The sequence below is a fragment of the Xenopus laevis genome, chromosome 9_10L, assembly GCF_017654675.1.
Source record: "Xenopus laevis strain J_2021 chromosome 9_10L, Xenopus_laevis_v10.1, whole genome shotgun sequence".
Classification (NCBI taxonomy): domain Eukaryota; kingdom Metazoa; phylum Chordata; class Amphibia; order Anura; family Pipidae; genus Xenopus; species Xenopus laevis.
Window position 1 is genome coordinate 57,265,199 of NC_054387.1, and position 20,585 is coordinate 57,285,783.

A 20,585-nucleotide genomic window follows, 5' to 3' on the forward strand; every position below is an offset into this window, starting at 1 on the left:
GGGGGGTTGATTTCCAGCTGACAATAAATCCGTTGATGTTGGGTGCACCCCTGTGTCACAGCGACATTCGTTTCTGTGTATCCCCCCGGGCCACATTCATTTACTGAGTAAGAATTGGACTGTGTTGCCGGGAATGTAAAACAGCAGAAATAGAAAGTTCCCATTCATTTTCTTTCCAATCACAAGAGAGTTCTACAATCTTCTGTGAAAGCAGCCACCTGCATATCAGATTTTCAGAGAGCAAGTGGATGTACCTACCTGCCAAATGTAGGGGGGATAAGTTAATTAAGGAATGGAGTTTACAGGATTAATAAACTGGGAGTACCTATCCTTAGGATAAAGGGATTTGATCAGTGTTTATCTATATATATATATATATATATATATATATATATATATATATATATACATACAAATACATATACAGTATATATTACTCCACTGTTACCTTCTCCATGAGATGCTGATCGTCAAAGGTCACACCAAGAGCAAGGCATGTAATACTCCAGTAATACTCCAGGAGACCCCAGGCTAAGGGGGTTAAGTCCTTTTGCACTGACCAATGTTGGTGTTCATGAGCCCACCATCAGGAGACCCTATGCAACAATGGCATGCCTGGCAGGGTGCAAGAGAAAGCCGCTTTCATTGCCTGTGGATAAATCAGAAGGCTATTGGATGAATGTTATGTGGGGGGATGAGACCAAAATAGAACTTTTTGGATTGAATGAAAAGTATTATGTTTGGGGAAAGGCAACACTGCTCTCCAGAATAAGAACCTTATCGCTATGTTTGTTTGTGACACACAGTGGTGCCAGTAACTTTCTTTGGGCCGTCTTTGTTTCTCTGGACCAAATCAGTTTACTCTCATTAATGGAACTATGAATTCTGAATTGTACCAGTTATTCTGCAGGAAAATGTCAGTGTATCTGTCCAAGAACTGAAGTGTATGCGTCCAAGAACTGACGCTGCAGCAGTATACCAACCCTAAACACTCAAGTCTATCTACTAATGAATGGCTAAAGCAGGAGAAAGTATTTTTTGGAATAGCCAATGAGTTGTTCTAATGTCTTTCCTTGCCTTACTGTCTCCATCTTGCCCTACTGTCTCCATCTTTCCCTACTGTTATATCTTGCCCTACGATCTCCATCTTGCCTTACTGTCTCCATCTTGCCTTACTGTCTCTATCTTGCCCTACTCTCTCCATCTTACCCTACTGTCGGCATCTTGCCCTACTGTTTCCTCCTTGTCCTACTCTCTCCATAATGACCTGCTGTCTCCATCTAAATTTTGTGTCCTTGCTGTTCTGTGTCCAATTTTCCCTTGTGTCTCTATGTTGGCCTTCTGTTACTGCATTGCATGAAGCCACTCAACTCTATCCCAGCTTCAGTATGAGTGTGATTGTACATCTGACCATAAATACCCAGATTTGGTTGATCACAGATACTGTAGAGGCTTCAACCTTTGTTCAGCCCCTTTTCAGCTTAATATTTGCCTCCAGAGCAATTCTTTACACTTATTATAAGGAGTCCTGATGTCCCATGAGCAGATATTCATTATGGGCCAAATTCTTCAGGGTCACAGGCCTATAGAACGCAGTGTTTGGTGATTACATTGATGAGACACCTCAGTTATTGTCCCTGAAATGATTATAACAATGTGATTGGATGGGACGTGCACCTTGATGTCTCAGATGAATTTATGGTTAAGTGCAGTTTCTCAGCAAACTAGCCGTCTCCCTGGGACCTTATTTATGAAGAGACATCAAATATTCAATTTGTTCCATTTTTTTAACTCCATCAGTCACAAAGCGCCTGTCTGTAGCGCATCTTGTCTCCTGGCCAATTGATTTAAGGAAGATTTATGGTCTGAAAAACACATCAAGCTTGGCACTCACTACCCAAGGGCCTCTGCCAGAGCCCACAGCACAAGAAAAATGGAATCTCAATGAAGGGTCCGGAGCTTTATCTCCTTGGCTTTATACAAACATCGCACTGCAGATATGCGCATGGAGCAAGATGGATGGTTGGTTGGTATCAAGTCTGTCATCTCCAATATGCCTCATTATTCTTGTGGGATGGAACAGCACCTCTTTCTAGAGAAGATCAGAAGAGACTCCAGGGGTCATTTGATCAATACACATCCATATCTTCATCCTGCCTTATCTGTCCTGCTGGGGAAATAATGGTGGACAACAAACCCATTCCATGCAAGAGTGAGACCCCAGAGAAAAAACAAGTATAATTTACCCCACACTGTAAATTATAAGGAAATAAGAAGTCACTAAAGGGATTCTGTGATGATATAAAGGCACAAGGCTGTAGACTGAGTTATACAGGGAACTCTTGAGTATCACTCATGTATTATAAGGGATAATGTACCTCCTACTGTAAATGATAAGGATATTAGAAGTAACTGTAAAGCTCTGTGACCATATAAAGGCACAAGGTTGCAGACTGAGTTATACAGGGAACTCTTGAGTATCACTCATGTATTATAAGGGATAATGTACCTCCTACTGTAAATGATAAGGATATTAGAAGTAACTGTAAAGCTCTGTGACCATATAAAGGCACAAGGTTGCAGACTGAGTTATACAGGGAACTCTGAGTATCACTTGTGTATTATAAGGGATAATGTACCTCCTACTGTAAATTATAAGGATATTAGAAGTAACTGTAGACTGAGTTATACAGGGAACTCTGAGTATCACTCATATTATAGGGATAATGTACCTCCTACTGTAAATTATAAGGATATTACAAGTAACTAAAGGGTTCTGTGACCATATAAAAGCACAAGACTGCAGGCTGAGTAATACAGGGAACTCGGAGAATCACTCATGTATTATAAGGGATAATTTACCCCTACTGTAAATTGTAGGGATATTTGATAGGGATAATGTACCCCTACTTTAAATTATAAGGATATTTCAAGTCACTGAGGGGTTCCGTGACTATATGAAGGCACAAGGCTGCAGGCTGAGTTATACAGGGAACTCTGAGTATCACTCATGTATTATAAGTGATAATGTACCCCCTACTGTAAATTATAAGGATTTTGAAAAAAAATCTGAGCTCTATAATTTATGGATCCTTAATGCAGATATTGCATTTTATTTATTTAAACCACAATTTAGTTGCTAGGGTGAGTTGGGACATAGAAACCAACAAGCTGATTAAATGCCACATGGGTATGTCACTGTCTCCATCATATATACATTTATTTTTGAGGCGCTGCGGCCATTTAATAAATATAGAGACAGAGCTGATTGGGCGCTTGTGTCTACGGCAGAAGCTTAAGGGCAGAAGCTTTAGGGCATGTTTATGGAGGGGGGGGATTATTTGTTGCACAATAAGTAGGGAAATTAGAATAACTGGGGGTTAATTTTATCCACATCTGTCCCCTTGGCGTTCTCTAGGGACAGTGATGGGATACTCCACCGGCATTGATTTGGTTAAATCAGAACCTACATATTTTGCTGATTTACAGGCTATGCCAATTCCTTCAATTACACAGAATGTACACAAAGTTTTTCATGCCAGTAGTGCCTGTATGGGGTGGGGGGTAATTTATAGATCGACTCCTCTGCTCGCAATAAATCAGATTAAAACATCCATGAATCATCTTTAGGAAGGAATCCATCAGGCTGGAGGACGCAATGTGTAGGACACAGGGAGTTGCTGCAGTGTTATATAGGCATAGGGATTTAACTCTTTCCTTACCAGGGGTATCAGCTGCCGCAGTGTTGCTTCATTATATGGAAATAGAGATTTAACTCTTTCGTTACTGGGTGTAATTTGCTGCAAAGTCACTACATTGCCTGGACATAGTAATTTAACTCTTTCCTTTGAGGGGGCAATGGACCTGCTACTGTAGCTTTAGGAATTTAACCATTTTCTTACTGCGTGCCTCTGAATTGCAACACATTTCTGTGAGCTGCATTGATGCTGGTGCATGTATAGCTGCATCAATTTTACTCTTTCATTGCTGCAGGCATTTGAGCTGATGATTTCTTCATCTTGAAGGGCCAGGGACTTACATTAAGCTCTTCCTTGGTACATGACTGCCATGGGGGGGGGGGGGTACATGGAGCACTGTAGTCAGGCAGGGGCCCCATGGCAGGGGGGCCCAAGGGACATAGATGCGTTTAGCAGATTGTAAAAGGGGCAAGGGCCTGTGGAAGAGTTGGTAAGATTTGCTTGGATTGTGGGTGGAGTTTTAATAGTGGTTGTGATTTAGTGGATGACTGTTCGTGGTCATGCTTCCACAGTCCATTTTCATTGGGACCCTTTTCTACTTGCCCTTCATAGAGCCCTCCAACCCAGTAGAGCCAAATAGGGACCCCATGGGAGGAGGGCCCTTCTAACTTAGTAGTATGATTCCTGATGGTGGCTTTGTATGGGTATGATATGTCCCCACTTTGATTTAAAGTGGAAGCAGGATTTGACCTTTTGAGTAATATCTAAAACTGGGTGGAAAACTGCCCCCATTACTGTAATTATTATGGATCTTCAGATAAAGCAGCAGTGACTCTGTAGTGAAAATGATCTGAGTAGATTGTAGGGAAAGCAGAAAGAATCTACATTTACATTGGCACAACTTGGCATTGGCATATGACTCCTACCATGGCCCCCACATGGTAGGAGGCAGCCCTTTGTCATTTCCCCTTACCTTATCGCAGACAAACTTCTCATGCCTCAAAATGTCACTAATTATGGAACATTAACCCCCCAACTCTGCCCTTAACATCATCTATATACAGCATCGAGTTGAGGGGAGGGGTTAAGAGAGCAGGAGTTTTAGTCATTTAAAGGGTTTTATTACATTTGGTTGAGTTCCGAAAATCCAATTATAGGGCAGCGCTGCCCAAATGAATGATGGGACGTTTGTTATTATTTATTAGCAGGCACCAGATGAATAGAATTAGCCGTTGGGCGGAGTGATGAATGGGGGGACGTGCTGGGGACCTTCAAATATCCTATAATTGCCTTTTATTAAAGGTGGAACAAATGTATTTTCCCTCTTTCCAACATCTCGTGTCCAGTTCTGCAAATAAATCCAGACCCCCAGTTCCATACGAGAGTTATATAATGAGTTGCTGAATTCTGGTGCAGATTGGCTCATTTGTCAATATTCTTTTACATTTTTTCTTGTCATGTTTTACACTTTCTGGTTTTCTTAGATTTTCAGATTTTCGTTCTGCTCTTTTTCTGTTGGCTTTTCCCTATCACCTCGTGCCCTGGTTCCACTTCTCCCCAACCCCTTTTCTCTTTATTTCACATTATTTACCCCCTCTTGATCTTTAGCTGGCACCTGCTCCTCCCCTGGTTGTTACACCATTACATGCAGAGCCGCCGGCAGCTTCGGCTCTATTCGGTTTCAGCTCCCATTTGGATTCAGCCTGCCTCCCAACTGCCCCAGCCAGCCGTTTTCTCCCCTCCATACTAACCAAATCTTCTTGATGATGTGGCTCGGTCGCCTTGATGATTAGACTCAGCCCATGTGATGTCATGGCCTCGCCAATTATGTCACAATACTCATCCTTGTTGACCCCTCTGCCTGGCTAGTATAGCTTATAGAAAAAGGTGGCAACACTACTTGTGATGTGGCCCTCCACCAGGAGGCTCAAGTGACCAATCGGCTTATAATTGGGGCCCTCTGGCAGGACCATTCTAACTTAGTAATAAGGGGCCCCATGATTCCCTTGGGTGGCTCCAGTAGCACGATGTACATTTCAGTGGAAGAGGGCATCCATAAAGCACAATGGAGTACTTGCCTATCCCACAACCATGAAGCTGCCATGTTTGTTGCCTGGATGAAGCTGCTTATGGGACCAATGGAAGACACTCCTTCCATTGTTAGTATTGCCACTATTAATAGTTAGTATTAACACCGCTTTCTGCTCAATGAAACAACCTGTAAACATCAATGGCACCTGAAGGGACCAAGTTTTACTCCTGTCTATACAAAGCCCATCATCCAGGAGAGAATCAGAACCCTAAAAGTTGGGTTGCTTTTCCTAGAATGAGCTTTCTATTGAACTGGTGCACATTGACCTAGGCCTTTACTCAGAAACATTCTTCTTTACCAGCTTTTCTGCTTCAGGTTTGGTGTGAATGTAACAAGAATGTAACAAGAATTTAACCAGAAGCCCCTCATGTTCTGCCTCTTGTTGATTGGTCCCTCCCTCTTTCCCTCACTCCAGGAGCTTTGAGGGGGCCCATTCCTATTGGGTAGCCAGATGCAAATCTCCAGGAAAAGACTGTAGAGTTTTATTTTTAAAGTGCATGGAAATTTACAGAAATAATATCATGTATCACAAATCTGTACAAACACAAATCAGAATGTCCATGTGGAATAAAAATACTGGTGAAAGAATATTTAGACTCCTTTGGCCCTTGCTGATGTTGCTGTACTACAGCTCCCAGGATCCTCTGAAAGGGAGTTTGTGGGACTTGTAGTTGAGCAACATTAGCATCAGAGCAGCATGCCTGCAGGAAATTCATTAGCTGTGCATGAGGACACCATCACAGTTTTTATTCTAGACTCTGGCTGAGGAGGAACATGTTTGGTCCCAGTATGAAGCATTAACTCCTCCATCAGCACAGAAATGTTTGGGTTCAAATCCCCAGGAGGAGAACAGGAAATAAAGAAACTGTGTTTCCAAAGAGAAATGAGATAGGAATAAAATATTGTTCCTTGTGTTTGTGGCTACATTTTGGTTTTCTTCTCCTCCATTGGGATTGCGTTCAGGTTGTCGTCCGGCAGCTGCTTCTTCTCCAATTCTTCATCATCCTTCAGGTCATCGGGATTAGCAGGGACATAGAAATAACCCATTATGGAGAAGATGATGCACACGGCAACCAGTAGAGCAGCAAACAGAATGAACTCCGCCCACTGCAAGGTGAGAAATATAAGGTGAAATTTGTGACAAGTGTGGTGGAAACCAATCAGCAGTATTGCTAGGCCCAAGGGCCCAATACTCAGCTCTGCCATCATATTTCCCTAGTGAAGTTCTTACCTGCTCAAGGGTTCCGGCCTGTGCAACGATCAGCACAATGACATTTCCAATGGCGATGGTGAACAGCCACCCCGCCTGTAACACTGACTTCATACTGGTAGGAGCCTATGAACAAACAATGGAAAACAACAGTATTTTGCATATTATTTCACCTGCAAAGCAACCAGTCACTGAATAGTATAGAAAACTCTCCAAATGTATTTGGCATAACACATAAGGGATCAATTACAACCCAAGGGGCCCAAGTGCACCCCCAATACTTAAACAGTTTGTACCCTTCTTCCTCATGGCTAGGTATGGGCAGAGCTTGGTCTTGACTGAGAAGTGATATTTCCCATTACATATTTCTAAATAGCGGAGGAGGGGAGTTTGGATTACATTTCCAGTGGAAAGTAAGGTCACAATATCCTACCCCCTGTGATGGAGCTTAGCCATTACCTGAGAGTAAGAGAATTCCAGGCCAGTGACGGAGAACATGACTTCCCCGGCACTAAGGAGCACATACTGAGGGACCTGCCATGCCACATGGAAACTGTTGGCAGTGACATCTTCTGTCTTCTTCAGTTCAATGTTGCCGTCATTTCCCTGATGAGGCAAGAGAGGAGCCTTCATTAATACCACTGTGGGACTATGGGGTCTCCCTGCAGTGTGGGACCTGGGGAATGACTCTGCAGTTTGGTACTTACCATTAGTAGTATGACTGTATAAGTAGCACCGAAGTTGAGTAACCCAAGGTCAAGTTCATATGTATTCAATTCAGTCAAGCAGCTTGCAGTTATCCTGGTCACCAAGTGAAAGAGACATAGTGAGCCCAGCAACAAATAGAGGCAAAATCACGGGGCCATCAGTGTAAAGGAAATGGGGAGTTCCGACAGGTTGAAAGGAAGGGAAGGAAGTGTTGTGTGTATGGGGAGGGGGCAGTGGCAAGAGAAGTGTTGGACCTTAACATTCAGGTCCCTAGATAACCCAAGTTAAGGGAGACAACATACTTTCCTCTCTTCAGTGTCACATAATTGGACACGTCTCCTCTTCTGGCACTAACAGTGGAGTCACCAATAGTTACATTCGCCTCATCGCTGAGCATGTTAATAAACCTGTAATGTAAATACACAGAAATTGTGACCAGTCCCCCCAGTGATTCTAATGCAGCTAAGCAGCACTCTAGGCACAAACCTGCACCCACAAGTCAATAATTGAATTTATAAATAGAAACCACTTAAACAGTTCCCTCTAATGAGCAAATAATGTCCCATTGACCTGTCATCATCTTGTCCTACTAGCTCCAAATAGGCTACCATCTTACCCTACTGTCATCAACTTTCTCTGCTATGTCAAGATAGGTCATCATCTTGCTCTACGGCCGCCATCTCCTCTCTACTGTCTCCTGATAGACCACCATCTCACGCTACTGTCAGCATTATTCACCAATCTCTAGATAGGTCACCATCTTGCCCTACTGCCACCATATTGTTTTACTTAACAATCTTGTCCTGCTTTCTCCAGCTAGGTTACCATTAGTGATGGGCGAATTTGCGCCGTTTTGCTTCGCCAAAAAATTTGCGAATTTCGCAAAACGTTGAAAAATTCGCGAAACAACGCAGGCGTCTCGTTTTTGCCTCCTGCGACCGTTTTTTTACGCTGGCGTCCGTTTTTTGCGAAAAAATTTTATACAACGCCGGCGAATTTTTGCCGCGAATTTTCGCAGGCGTTTCGCGAATTTGCTTCTGCCGAATAAATTCGCCCATCACTAGTTACCATGTTGTCATAATTCCTCCTGTTAGGTCACCATCTTGCCCTATTGTCATCATATTTGCCTACTGTCTCCAGATATGTCACCATCTTGTCCTATTGTCTCCAGATAGGCCATCTTGCCCTATTCTCATCATTTTGTTTCACTACCTCCTGCAGTACTGTGCCTATCTTGTCCTATTGTCTCCATCTTGTCTTATTGTCACACCTTGTACTACTGTAACAATCGTGTCCTGCTATCTCCAGTCAAGTCACCATCTTGCCTTACTATCACTATGTTGCACTACTGCCTCCAAATAGGCCACCATCTTTCCCTACTGTCTCCATCTTGTTTTGCTGTCTCCTTTTATGTCACCATCTTGTCCTACTATCTCTTGCTAGATCACCATATTGTTCTTTATTACCATCTTGTCCTGTTGTCTCCAGATGGTTCACCAGCTTGCCCTACTATCACCATATTGCCCTGTTGTCAGCATCTTGTTTTAATATCTCCAGCTAAGTCACAGCTTGCCATTCTTGTCTATATTTGCTAGCAAAGGAATCTCACCTGACCATTGCTAATCCATTGGCTGGTTTGGTTTGTGATTCTTCAATCTGAAAATTAAATAAAATGACTGAGGTTTTTTTCTAGAGAGAAAGGATTTGACAGTCATATCAACACACACTGACTAATTAGTCAGTACTTTTTTGTCACAAAACTTGGACAGACTCTCATTCTGTCTGTTCCTTGTCCTTAGTCTCATAGATGGTGTAGGGTTGTTGCTTTCATATTCCTTACAATGCAGTTAATCAAGAACCAGTTTCAGAAAGCTTCCCCAGATGCGCCCTGAAGCCACTGAGAAGCCACAATGAATATAACCAAGAAATGCAGCTTGAAATTGTGATGTCAACAGAACAGTTACACATAAGTGAGCCTGTCTAGCTTGGTGGATATAGTTTACAGCAGAGTAGGGCTTAGAAAAGCTTATGATGTTTTACTGTTAAAGGGAAGGAAAATTATAGTAGTGCACACTGGCACCACCGACCTTCAGTAGATACAGTGTGGAATCCCCCTTACTCACCAGGCTGCAATTTAGGCTGTTCTCTTCACTATACACAAGAAGGCTGAAGCTGCTTTTCTCTTCGATATGAAGCTTGCATTCTGATTTTACTGTTCCTTGTGTCAGTTCTACATTAAAATCATTGTGTGCGTTGAGAAGGTCCAGTTTTATATAATCCGGATCCTGCACAGAGACAAGAAGAAACATTATGTCTCTGTTCTTCAGTACTGACTTGCATTGTAACTGTTGCTATGTAAACCAATAATGGCTGCTGTATGCACCCCTGCACTCCAAGAGTCAGGCAAGACAAAAGAGTATTTGCCCAGCAGGGGGTCTGATACTTACCACAGGATTTGTGTCATGCAGGCTGGGCTGTCTGATGGTCTCCAACCCTGGAATTTCAACAATAAGTTCACCCCTAGCAAGATTTAGAACCTGTAGGTAGCTCTCCTTGGCTGCGGATACTGGGGGCAATGTTTCCTGCATGGGGAGGAACAGACACTGGGTAAATGTGAGCATTGGCATGCTGTCCACAAACATTACATGCCTTGTACGATACTGAATATGCTGATTTCCAACTGGCAAAATCAAACCCATGCCTATGAAAGACATATCACTACTCATACACATACCTTTGCCCACCCATAAACTCATCCATGCCTACCCATAGGCCAATCAGTACTGCTCATGTAAAATCTATGCTTAACATGTGGGTATAGTCATGCTTACCCATGAAACAACCTGTGCTTTCTAATGGACACTAATGCTTACCCATGAACATTCCATACTTAACTATAATATCTCTGTGTCATGAATGTTAGATATGAGTGAGTGGATTAATTAGAGCAGGAGATGATGCAAACAGAATATATATTGGAAGGGGAATGTTAAATACCAGCAGTTCTGGACACTCACATTGATTTTAATCTCAACAACAGTTGCCACTGCAAATGCCAATGCTGCCAGGATCATACCAATGGCCATCTTCGGAATGGCCCTGGGAAGAAAATAATAAAAAGAACATGAATGTAGTTCCATGTTGGTACCACCCATTGGGCTGATCTTATCAGAACTGCAGGACTCACTTGAAATCGATCTTGCAACATCTGATCAGAGGATAAATGCCAAGGTCAAAGACAGGAATGAGGATGAGGATGAGAAGAGGGTTGAGGATCTGCAAATGAAAACAGAACACTTTAAAACCATTGCCGGCTTACAGGGCAGGAGAATGAAACTGTATGGGATGTACAAAGGCAATAATGGGCAGGTGACATTAAACAGTAAAATTAAGAGTTTCCATTTCTATACTTCCTTCTCCTGGGCTTATTTTTTTCTAAGATAAGATATGGATCCTGATTGGTCAGAGATCTCATATTGCATTGATCCCTATGTGTCGTTTATGCCTTTCTGCAGTCAGTATGGAAGCTTCATGGAGGGAGTGGCCTGTGCACAGGAAGGTAAGTAATGCACTGTATTGAATTATACACCTTTATTTGGCCAAGTGATCACCACCGTCAAGCTTCAAATGGCATGTGATGTGGACAGAGGCCTGAAATGCTGTAAACTGAATTCAATTCCCCCTGAAGTGAGATAAAGGTTTGATTGAATGTTCTGCAGAACAGGAAGTGCAGGAGACATCAATTTCCCCTACCTGAATCTGGTCCGGCTGTAGGACAAATCCACCCTGAAACACAAACAGATTGAAATATGAGAGAGGATATATAGTATCAACAACCCACCCCTGTGCTGGGTATTATGGGCTGGTGAGGCTGAGCTTATTTCTTGACTATTACAGGGTATCCTGACCTATTGAGTGGTGTGCATTAATCCCAGTGCAGCCCTGTCCTGAGTTGGGGCTACAGATTTCATTCTGTCAGAGGAACCAGACACTCATTTCAAGAGGCTGCCGAGCAACAGAATAAGACTTAATGAGAAATCCCCACGCATTTGGCAATTAATTATATTTGCATCTCATGTGTAAATTCTGGGCAGCTGTGCTGCAGGGGCTGATGGGAATTATTACAGCTGAATTAATTCAGATGAACAAACAGAATATTAATTTCCCTCCTGTATCCCCACAGTTATTAAACTAAAACTCCCAGCATCCTCTGAGAGCCCTTAGCTCAACAAGCAGCCCCAGACACTCACAAAGTCAGAGTTCATCCTTGTCGCCTGCAGAGTCCAGCGGGAGCCCTGTGAAGGAGAAGTAAAACAAGTGTCATAAAGAGAGAATTCCATCAACATAAAACACATTTGCACTACCCACATTAGGCAGGTTTACTTATCCTTATTACATACAGTAAATGGAGAATATACTTGTTCCCATCAAATACCCAAAGTGAAATAGGAGAGGTACCTGTTGGTCAAAGAGAGCCCAAAACATGGGCAGTGGAATGTAGAGGAAAAGCACCTTGGTCACCATTTTCACTTCTGTGATGAGTCTTTTCTGCAAGAGAAAAGTTAGGAACCCTGTGAATTACTAACAGAAGGTATTGGGCCTGAATAGGATACATTTCCCTGTGCATTAAATGTCTATATAAAAGGTATAGGGTCTGTTATTCAGAAACCAATTATCCAGAAAGCTACGAATTATGGGAAGGCCATCTCCCATAGACTTCATATTAATCAAATAATTCCAATTTTTAAAATGAATTTCCCTTTTCTCTGTAACAAAGAAACAGTACCCTGTACTTGATCCCAACTAAGATATAATTAATCCTTATTAGAGGCTAAACAATCCTATTGGGTTTATTTAATGTTTAATTTAATTTTAAGTAGACAATGGATAGAGATCTAAATTACAGAAAAATCCCTTATCCAAAACACCTCAAGTACTGAGCATTCTGGATAATAGGTCCCATACCTGTACCCCACAGTTCCCTATGTATAACATGGCTTTCGAGAGGCATTGAAACCTGTTTGCTGCTTGGATGTAGGGATGAATTAAAGGTGCTCCCATGCGCAATGTAACAACTGACATTCTCTCCATTCTGTTCCCTCATACTGTCCTTCCACCCAGTGATAGATTAGTAGCATCCTAACTCTACAGGTCCAATATGTCTGATACTGACCTTGAGGAGTTTATAGTCAGAGAAATGCACTTAGTGAACCAAGCCCTTGTCTATAGAGCATAGTTATTATCCCTTCACCGGCAGGTCACACTCATAATAAATATTCTCTAGGGAACAATGTGATTTAGTTAACTCATAGCCTCCACCCCCTTGGTACCACTATAAATGACTCACTTGATACTTCTCATCGGCCCAGTCCAACCAGTGCTCTCTCTTGGGGTGCTGCTTGGATCGATGTCTCCAGCGGTTCTTCAGTGCAAACTAAAGGAAAAGAGGGACAAGTCATTTAAGTCATTGTACAGTGGGGCTCAAAGCAGGGGCTGAATGAGCGGATGTGACTACTTACCCCAATGCAGCCAAACACTGAGGCGAGGATGTTGCCCTGGGGTGGGTATTTCTTGTACATACCGCTGCCAGCAACAAACACAACTAAACAAAACACAAATACCCCAATGAGTAGACATCTGTGATCTTGGACAGAACGTCTGATAACGGAACAACTTATGTTTAACCAATTTGATGCTTATTTAATTCATAATTGCTCCTTTTATTTGCAACAGTAAATGGATTAACCTGCAGCGTATAATGACATATAACAAGACAGACAGATAGTGACACGTAACTATAGACCCAGTGAGAATGAGAATTAAATGGACATTGGCAAATTGCTTAAAATGAGATTAAACTCTAGTTAATATTCCCTTTTATTGGTTTGGCCATATTAAAGAGTTTGTGTGAGAAGTAATGTGATTAAAGTAATATTTACTCTTGTATTAGAATGGCATTTATCAATTCCCTTGACTTGGGTCAGGCTGACAGTATCGGATGCATGGGGCTGTGCTGCATCTGGCACCTATTGCTGGACTCTAGCATGCTTATCTGAATAACATGCAAGCTAGGGGGGTATCCAAAAGGATGATTATGCACTGCCCCCAGGTGCCCCTCATGAATCTAGCACTGTTTCATGCAGGCATTGTGGGATCCACGGGAATAAAATGCTGAGCAGGGGCAAAGTGTAAAGAACATGATGTTTTGCACCAATTTTTTCCATTTTGTACCCTGCCCTGCACTTTGGAAAGGAGACTGTCTATCACTTGCTGAAATAACCCCTTAATAAAATCATAAAATTAACCTCTTAAGTGCTGCAGGTTGCAGAATCTGCTGTGCTGTCACTAGGGATGTAGCGAACGTCGGAAAAAAAGTTCGCGAACATATTCGCGAACTTGCGCAAAAATGCGAGCGGTTCGCGAACGGTTCGCGAACCCCATAGACTTCAATGGGAAGGCGAACTTTAACATCTAGAAAAGACATTTCTGGCCAGAAAAATGATTTTAAAGTTGTTTAAAGGGTGCAACGACCTGGACAGTGGCATGCCAGAGGGGGATCAAGGGCAAAAATGTATCTGAAAAATCTGCCTGTGTGTGCTTGGAAGAGATAGTGTAGGGGGAGAGCTGTTAGTGATTTCAGGGACAGATGATAGTAAGCTTGCTGGCTAGTAATCTGCTTGATACTGCTCTGTATTGGAGGGACAGAAGTCTGCAGGGATTTGAGGGACATTTTAGCTTAGGTAGCTTTGCTGGCTAGTAATCTACTGTTCTCTTTAAACAACTGCCATACGTTGACCTTGTAGGCATTGTTTGCCCAGTTTTTTTGGACGCAGCCACTGAAGCACAGTTGCCAGAAAAATATGCCATATAAATGCTGAAAATAGTAATTTTTCGCCATACGTTGACCTTGTAGACATTGTTTGCCCAGTTTTTTTGGACGCAGCCACTGAAGCACAGTTGCCAGAAAAATTATGCCATATAAATGCTGAAAATATAAATTTTTTGGTTGCAGCCACTGAAGCACAGAGGCCAGAAAAATTATGCCATATAAATGCAGAAAATATGCATTTTTTTGGTCGCAGCCACTGAAGCACAGTTGCCAGAATAATTATGCCATATAAATGCTGAAAATATAAATTTTTTTGGTTGCAGCCACTGAAGCACAGAGGCCAGAAAAAATTATGCCATATAAATGCAGAAAATATGCATTTTTTTGGTCGCAGCCACTGAAGCACAGTTGCCAGAAAAAATATGCCATATAAATGCTGAAAATAGTCATTTTTTGCCATATACGTTGAGTCAACGTATGGCAAAAAATTACTATTACTAATTAAATTACTAAGAAAACAGTGTGCAAATAATGCCTACAAGGCCAACGTATACACTACTACAGCGGTGGATACGGATTACGTAAAATATATTATGGCTGCTTGAAAAAAGTGACTCCGGTGTTTTTTCTGGAGACGGTAATATTATGGATATTTAGACAGAATGTGAACAAGGTCACACAGCTCGATGGCGGGTTGAAGAAAACAGTGTGCAAATAATGCCTACAGGGCAAATAATGCCTAAAAGGTCAACTTATACACTACTACAGCGGTAGTAAAATAAAAAAAGTAAAATAAAAAAAAAAAGAATATTAAAAAAAAAAATTAAAGTTGGTGCTGCTGAACTACTAGGAGCAGCAGATTAGCACACCAGTCCCACTCCCCAACACTGCTAGACTAATAGCACTGGGCTCTTATAGTAGTAGTAGTAGTAGTAGTAGTAAAACAACAAAAAAATAAATAAAAGCAGTCCTTACAAGGACTACTGTTATTGCAGCAGTCAGCAGATGAGATCAGAAGCAGGACAGCTGCCCACTGCAGCTACATACAGAGCACTGCAGTAGAAGGTAGATTACTAGCCAGCAAAGCTACCTAAGCTTAAATGTCCCTCAAACCCCTGCAGACTTCTGTCCCTCCAATAACAGAGCAGTATCAAAACGATTACTAGCCAGCAAACTTTCAACTGTCCCTGAAATCACTAACAGGCAGCAGCTCTCTCCCTACACTATCTCTTCAGCACACACAGGCAGAGTGAAAAAACGCTGCAGGGCTTCGGTTTTTATAGGGAAGGGGAGTGGTCCAGGGGAGAGCTTCCTGATTGGCTGCCATGTACCTGCTGGTCTGGGGTGAGAGGGCAAAAAAAAGCGCCAACAATGGCGAACCCAAAATGGCGAACGTCGCGCGACGTTCGCGAACTTCCGGCGAGCGCGAACACCCGATGTTCGCGCGAACAAGTTCGCCGGCGAACAGTTCGCGACATCTCTAGCTGTCACTGGCATGCCAGCACCGTGGCTTGTATGTTCAGACAAAGATAAATGGTCAGAACCAGCAGTGCATTTCCAATGGCATGTTTGGTGCCACTATTGTAGTGATAGCGTTTCTAGGTAACCTGGTTGTGGCCATCTCAGCCTGCACTTGAAAAGTTAAATCTGACAAACAGACTTTTTGGGTAGATATTAAAAATAGATATCAGACAAACCAATTTGCTCTTTGTGTGCTAAGAAACAGGAAAGGAAGTGCTACTCACTTAGAGCCACAAACATCAGTGCAGCTGGAACCCCAAATGCCAGCGCATAGCAGTCCCCTCCGAAGCACTGAACGTCCCCTGTGGGAGAGAGAAAGAGTCAGAGTCATGGTTGGCCCATTGCTTTCCTTCTATGCAATAACAACAGTTCTGTCTTGCTTTACGGCAAGACTTCTATATTAGGCAGGGGTTTGATCTTGGCACCCGACTGAAATCATTCAGTATTTACCACTTGGGCCCCCCTGGGTGAGTGTCCTGGCTGCACAGATAGTGGTACTGACCTCTAAGTACAGGGGTGACAAAGGTGGAGATGAGACTCCCAGCGTTGATGGACAAGTAGAAGATGGAGAAGAATTTGCTGCGTTCTTGTGCCTGAAAAAAGGGGAGACAAACATATCGACATTATCAGAAATGGGAGAAAGGTAAGAGTCAACCCCACCCATTGGTCTTCAGACCCCCCCCCCCCCGCCCCTCTGTTTATGGCCTCCCCAGTTATTACCATATTAGTTCATATCAATTACAGCTTCACTCATATAGTTTCATTCACAACATGATGTGTTCCACCTGTGTGCAGGCTTGGATGCGTCTGTTCTGCACTCCCCTTTCCAAAAGGAAACTACCATATTAATTTTATTATGTCCCTCCCCTATAAATGAATCCGCTTTCCACTTTCCAAGTATATTTCATTCTCTTTCCCTGGGCTGTTCTCTTTCCCATGTTCAGAAAGGAAACTCCTCCCTGAGTAAGTGAATCGAATCTCTTCCCTACCCAAATACACTACATAAGTCTGATTTTCTGAACATGTTGCTTTTGGACTGCTCTCTTTCCTATCATCACAAAGTCTCGATTCTCTGTACTTCCTGCTCCTGGGCTGCTCTCTTTACTGATGTCAGGTAAATGAAAGGCCCTAAGAGAGAGCATTACAATTTTGCCAAGCAACAATTATACAGGAGATTCAGAAATATAAGTAAGTGCTCTCCCCCTCCACCCAGCAGCTGATTTTTTTTTGTACCCTGGACTGGACACGCTGTTGGGGCCAGCATCGGCCACCTGGGCTACTGCCTTGTTCCAGCACTCACCCTGGCCCCCACGCAAAGCCTCCTCGGCCCTCCTGCTGTGCCACAACCCCCCCTCCCGTCCCCACTCTCCAGGGAAAAGGCTTCACGCAAGGGAGCGGGTCTGGGCTGCGAAGGGCCTGCTCGGGGCCATACTCCGCATTCTCCTTGACCATGGGAAAGAGAGCAGCCCAGAGCAGGAGTCAGAGAAAAGTTAGGCTCCGCACACAGGAGCTTAAATAAACAAAAAAAACTAAAAGTTTTTTTTTTTTTATAGAAGTAACAAACTTACATGCTCTTCCTCAAATTGGTCCCCTCCAAACGCAGCCACACAGGGTTTAATGCCTCCCGTACCAAATGCAATGGCAATCAAGCCAATCACGGACAGCGCTCTGGAATAAACAAGCAGAGTTATATAGTGAGTTATGACTCATAACTAAGCATAATCAGCCCACATACCAGCTGGATGGATCCTTTACTCACCAGGGGGACAGGAGCAATGGGGATTGGCGCACAGGAAATTAAAAACATTATTGTATCTCCAGTGCATCCCCAGTGTTTTTGAACCAATGTGGGTGTGGTTGGGCAGCATGCCGCCCCTCTAAAATCCTGCCGCCCTAGGCCCGGGTCTAGGTGGCCTTTCCACAAATCCGGGCCTCTACCTCTCTTGTGCTACTAATCCCTATTTCTGTAAGAGAAATGAGTGCAGAGCAGGCAGTAACCCTTTCAACACTGTCCCCTTGTCTCTGTCCTTATAGTTTGGGTACCAATGTAGTGCTACTAATCCCTATTTCTATAGTGGAAATGAAAGTAGAACAGACAATAGTAATTTAGTGAAATGTTAGGTTTTTTTTGCTCAATTGTTCTCTCTCAGTAAGACACAATAGTTTATTTTATATTTTATACTTGATAAAGAGTGGGGAGCCACTCGAAACGTTGCATCTCTGTACTTGCTGCCCTGACACATGACCATTAAAGGCATTTTAAAGGAAAATAAGTTTGACAAGATTGATGTGCAATTTTGAGGAGCTGTGGTGGATAAGCCCTATGATGTGCACCCAACCCAGAAAGTGATACACAGAGTAAGTTCAGTTTGGAACTTTTTAGAGACAACAGTTTATTTGCTTGTTTAGAGAGAAATTGCGGTCCTTTACTTACACGTGCACCTCGGTACTTCCCACGGTAGGGATGGCACCCACTGACTTTATGATGTGGCCAATGACATACAAGATTGACAGATAAAAGATGGTGCTGGAATATGAAATAGAAAGGTTCTATCAGCAGGGAACAGTAGAAATAGGGGAAGTAAAATACACAGTTATTATGACCTTCTGGGTTACTCTTTTGACCCATTGGGAAGGGAAAGGGCAACTGCAGTTATGGGTCAATAGAGTGGGTATATGTGCTGGTGCTGGTTCTGACACTCTGTGGTTTAATTGCTGCAGTTTAGTTGGGTGAAAACCTCTCATTACAGGCCCATACATAGTTACATCTAATTTAGGTTGAATAAAAAAAAAGACACCCGCACATCAGTTCAACCCTTCGGTGAATCTCCTGGAATCTCAGAACCACATTAGACCAAACACAAATAATACTCATTGTTCTGTATCCCCAGACTGGGTCACCGTGGGTGCCAAACTTACAAGATTGCCCAATTTCAAAACCAGTTATTTTCCCTAGTTGAACTGTCTCCCCAATATACAATTATGGGGTGCAGAGACTTACTTGAATTTCCCCAGCCAGGCGTCAGCTATAGGGGCACCAATAAGAGGGGTGAAGTAGCAGAGGCCGCTGAAGGCATGATACACGGTTGTTGACAGGTTTTCATCCCAGTGCAGATAATTGAGGAAATACAGGGTGAGGACAGCTGGAAGAAAACACATGAGGTGCATTGAAAGCCAATGCAGCACAGCTGTGAGTAATATTAGTCCTTAGGTTCAGTTCCAACCAGGACTCTGCAGGGAGTTTGTATGCACTCCCCGTGATTGTATGGGGCTTCTTACCATGGTCCAAAACCATTCTTGTATTGGTACACAAGGACCTATCTACGTTGTTTTTGTCATATGATTCTAGCTCAGTCACACCCTTAAAAAAAAGGTATTCCTATTGTATCACATATCTGCAGCCTTGGGATTTATTTGCAAACATGATAAATGTCATGGGAATATTTAAGGGTATGGCTGAGCTAGAGTCACATGACTGGAAGAAAGCAGACAAGCCCATTGGTAATGTGCAAGCAGAAAGAGGCTAAAGCTTTGTACCAAACAAAGACAGGGTTAATACATTACATCTGATTCTCTGCCAGGAGAGGTGCCAGATACCAGAGAGTTAGAATTCCTGAAAAAGTAACAGGGATAGTAAACAGTGACAGAGACATGAACTACTTTGTATCCAGCCTTGGAGTAAATTACTGAGGCATGGAGCTGGCTGGCATCCTGGCAGTGTATAGATCTAAGGAGTTGTATGGATTTCATGTCTGGGATACTACCGCACTCTCTTGTAGCCGCTCTTGTCTGATAGGAAATCATTAGACAGAGAAGCAGGTGTAATGAGCACCTCCAAAGCTGGCTTTGTAAGTGAAAAAACAGTATTGAAAAGAGCTGGAAACTGGCACAGACTTATGTACAATATTTAAAGGGCAAGTTAACCTTCTCATTGACCATTAGTTTGTTATTTATGGCAATTAGATAATGGCCTGTCTTTATTTATATTTCACCTCGCGGTGGCTGGAATGAAAAAACAGATGAGGAATAGGAGGGGGGCTGAACCGATTAGATGTTAAAAATCAGCTTTATGAATGCTGTTTTTTTCTGCAACCAAAGATCATTTTAATTTCAGGTTGGAAAAATACAGGACAGAAACTAAAATTTAAAATAGAAACACCAAAAAAGACAATTGCAAGTACACTGAATCTTCATTAAAAGGTTAACTTCCCCTTTAGTACTGAGTTTCCTTACCTATTTTACAGATACAGTTGTGGAATAAGCTAATAATAATAACTATTTTCTATTGTTGGAAGTGATAGCATTGTATTTATGGGGATCAAGAGGACCCAACCAAAACAGCACAGAGGGCCCACTTTTGTGTTAAGAATTTCTGCTTTAATATTTTGTAATTCTTTAAATGAAAACTAACATTGGTGCAGTTCCAACTACCGGGGCCCTGTAGCCCTGTGCAGGTTCATGCTCTGATTGGCTACAGGTTTCTGTGGCCCTGTGAATGTTCCGCTGTGCTCTGATTGGTTAGGTTTA

At 42.7% G+C, this 20,585-nt stretch overlaps 1 protein-coding gene across 4 annotated transcripts in view; it reads right to left on the reverse strand.

Annotated features, from left to right (window-relative positions):
- Positions 1-6,250: 6,250 nt before the first annotated feature.
- The window catches only part of slc15a2.L (solute carrier family 15 member 2 L homeolog), a 34,050-nt gene continuing 19,715 nt past the window's right edge, over positions 6,251-20,585 (reverse strand). For 3 of the 4 annotated variants that reach the window (XM_018234094.2, XM_018234096.2, XM_018234095.2), the window contains 20 exons: positions 19,060-19,201; positions 18,493-18,585; positions 17,627-17,726; positions 16,561-16,651; positions 16,283-16,360; positions 13,228-13,310; positions 13,056-13,142; positions 12,167-12,256; positions 11,959-12,003; positions 11,462-11,494; positions 10,896-10,984; positions 10,726-10,807; positions 10,156-10,290; positions 9,832-9,993; positions 9,318-9,364; positions 8,011-8,115; positions 7,708-7,801; positions 7,460-7,606; positions 7,022-7,126; positions 6,251-6,897 (listed from right to left, as the gene is read on the reverse strand). In XM_018234094.2, coding sequence (XP_018089583.1) covers positions 6,712-6,897; positions 7,022-7,126; positions 7,460-7,606; positions 7,708-7,801; positions 8,011-8,115; positions 9,318-9,364; positions 9,832-9,993; positions 10,156-10,290; positions 10,726-10,807; positions 10,896-10,984; positions 11,462-11,494; positions 11,959-12,003; positions 12,167-12,256; positions 13,056-13,142; positions 13,228-13,310; positions 16,283-16,360; positions 16,561-16,651; positions 17,627-17,726; positions 18,493-18,585; positions 19,060-19,201 — 1,994 coding nt within the window. In that variant the 3' untranslated portion in view covers positions 6,251-6,711. 4 annotated transcript variants of the gene reach the window in all.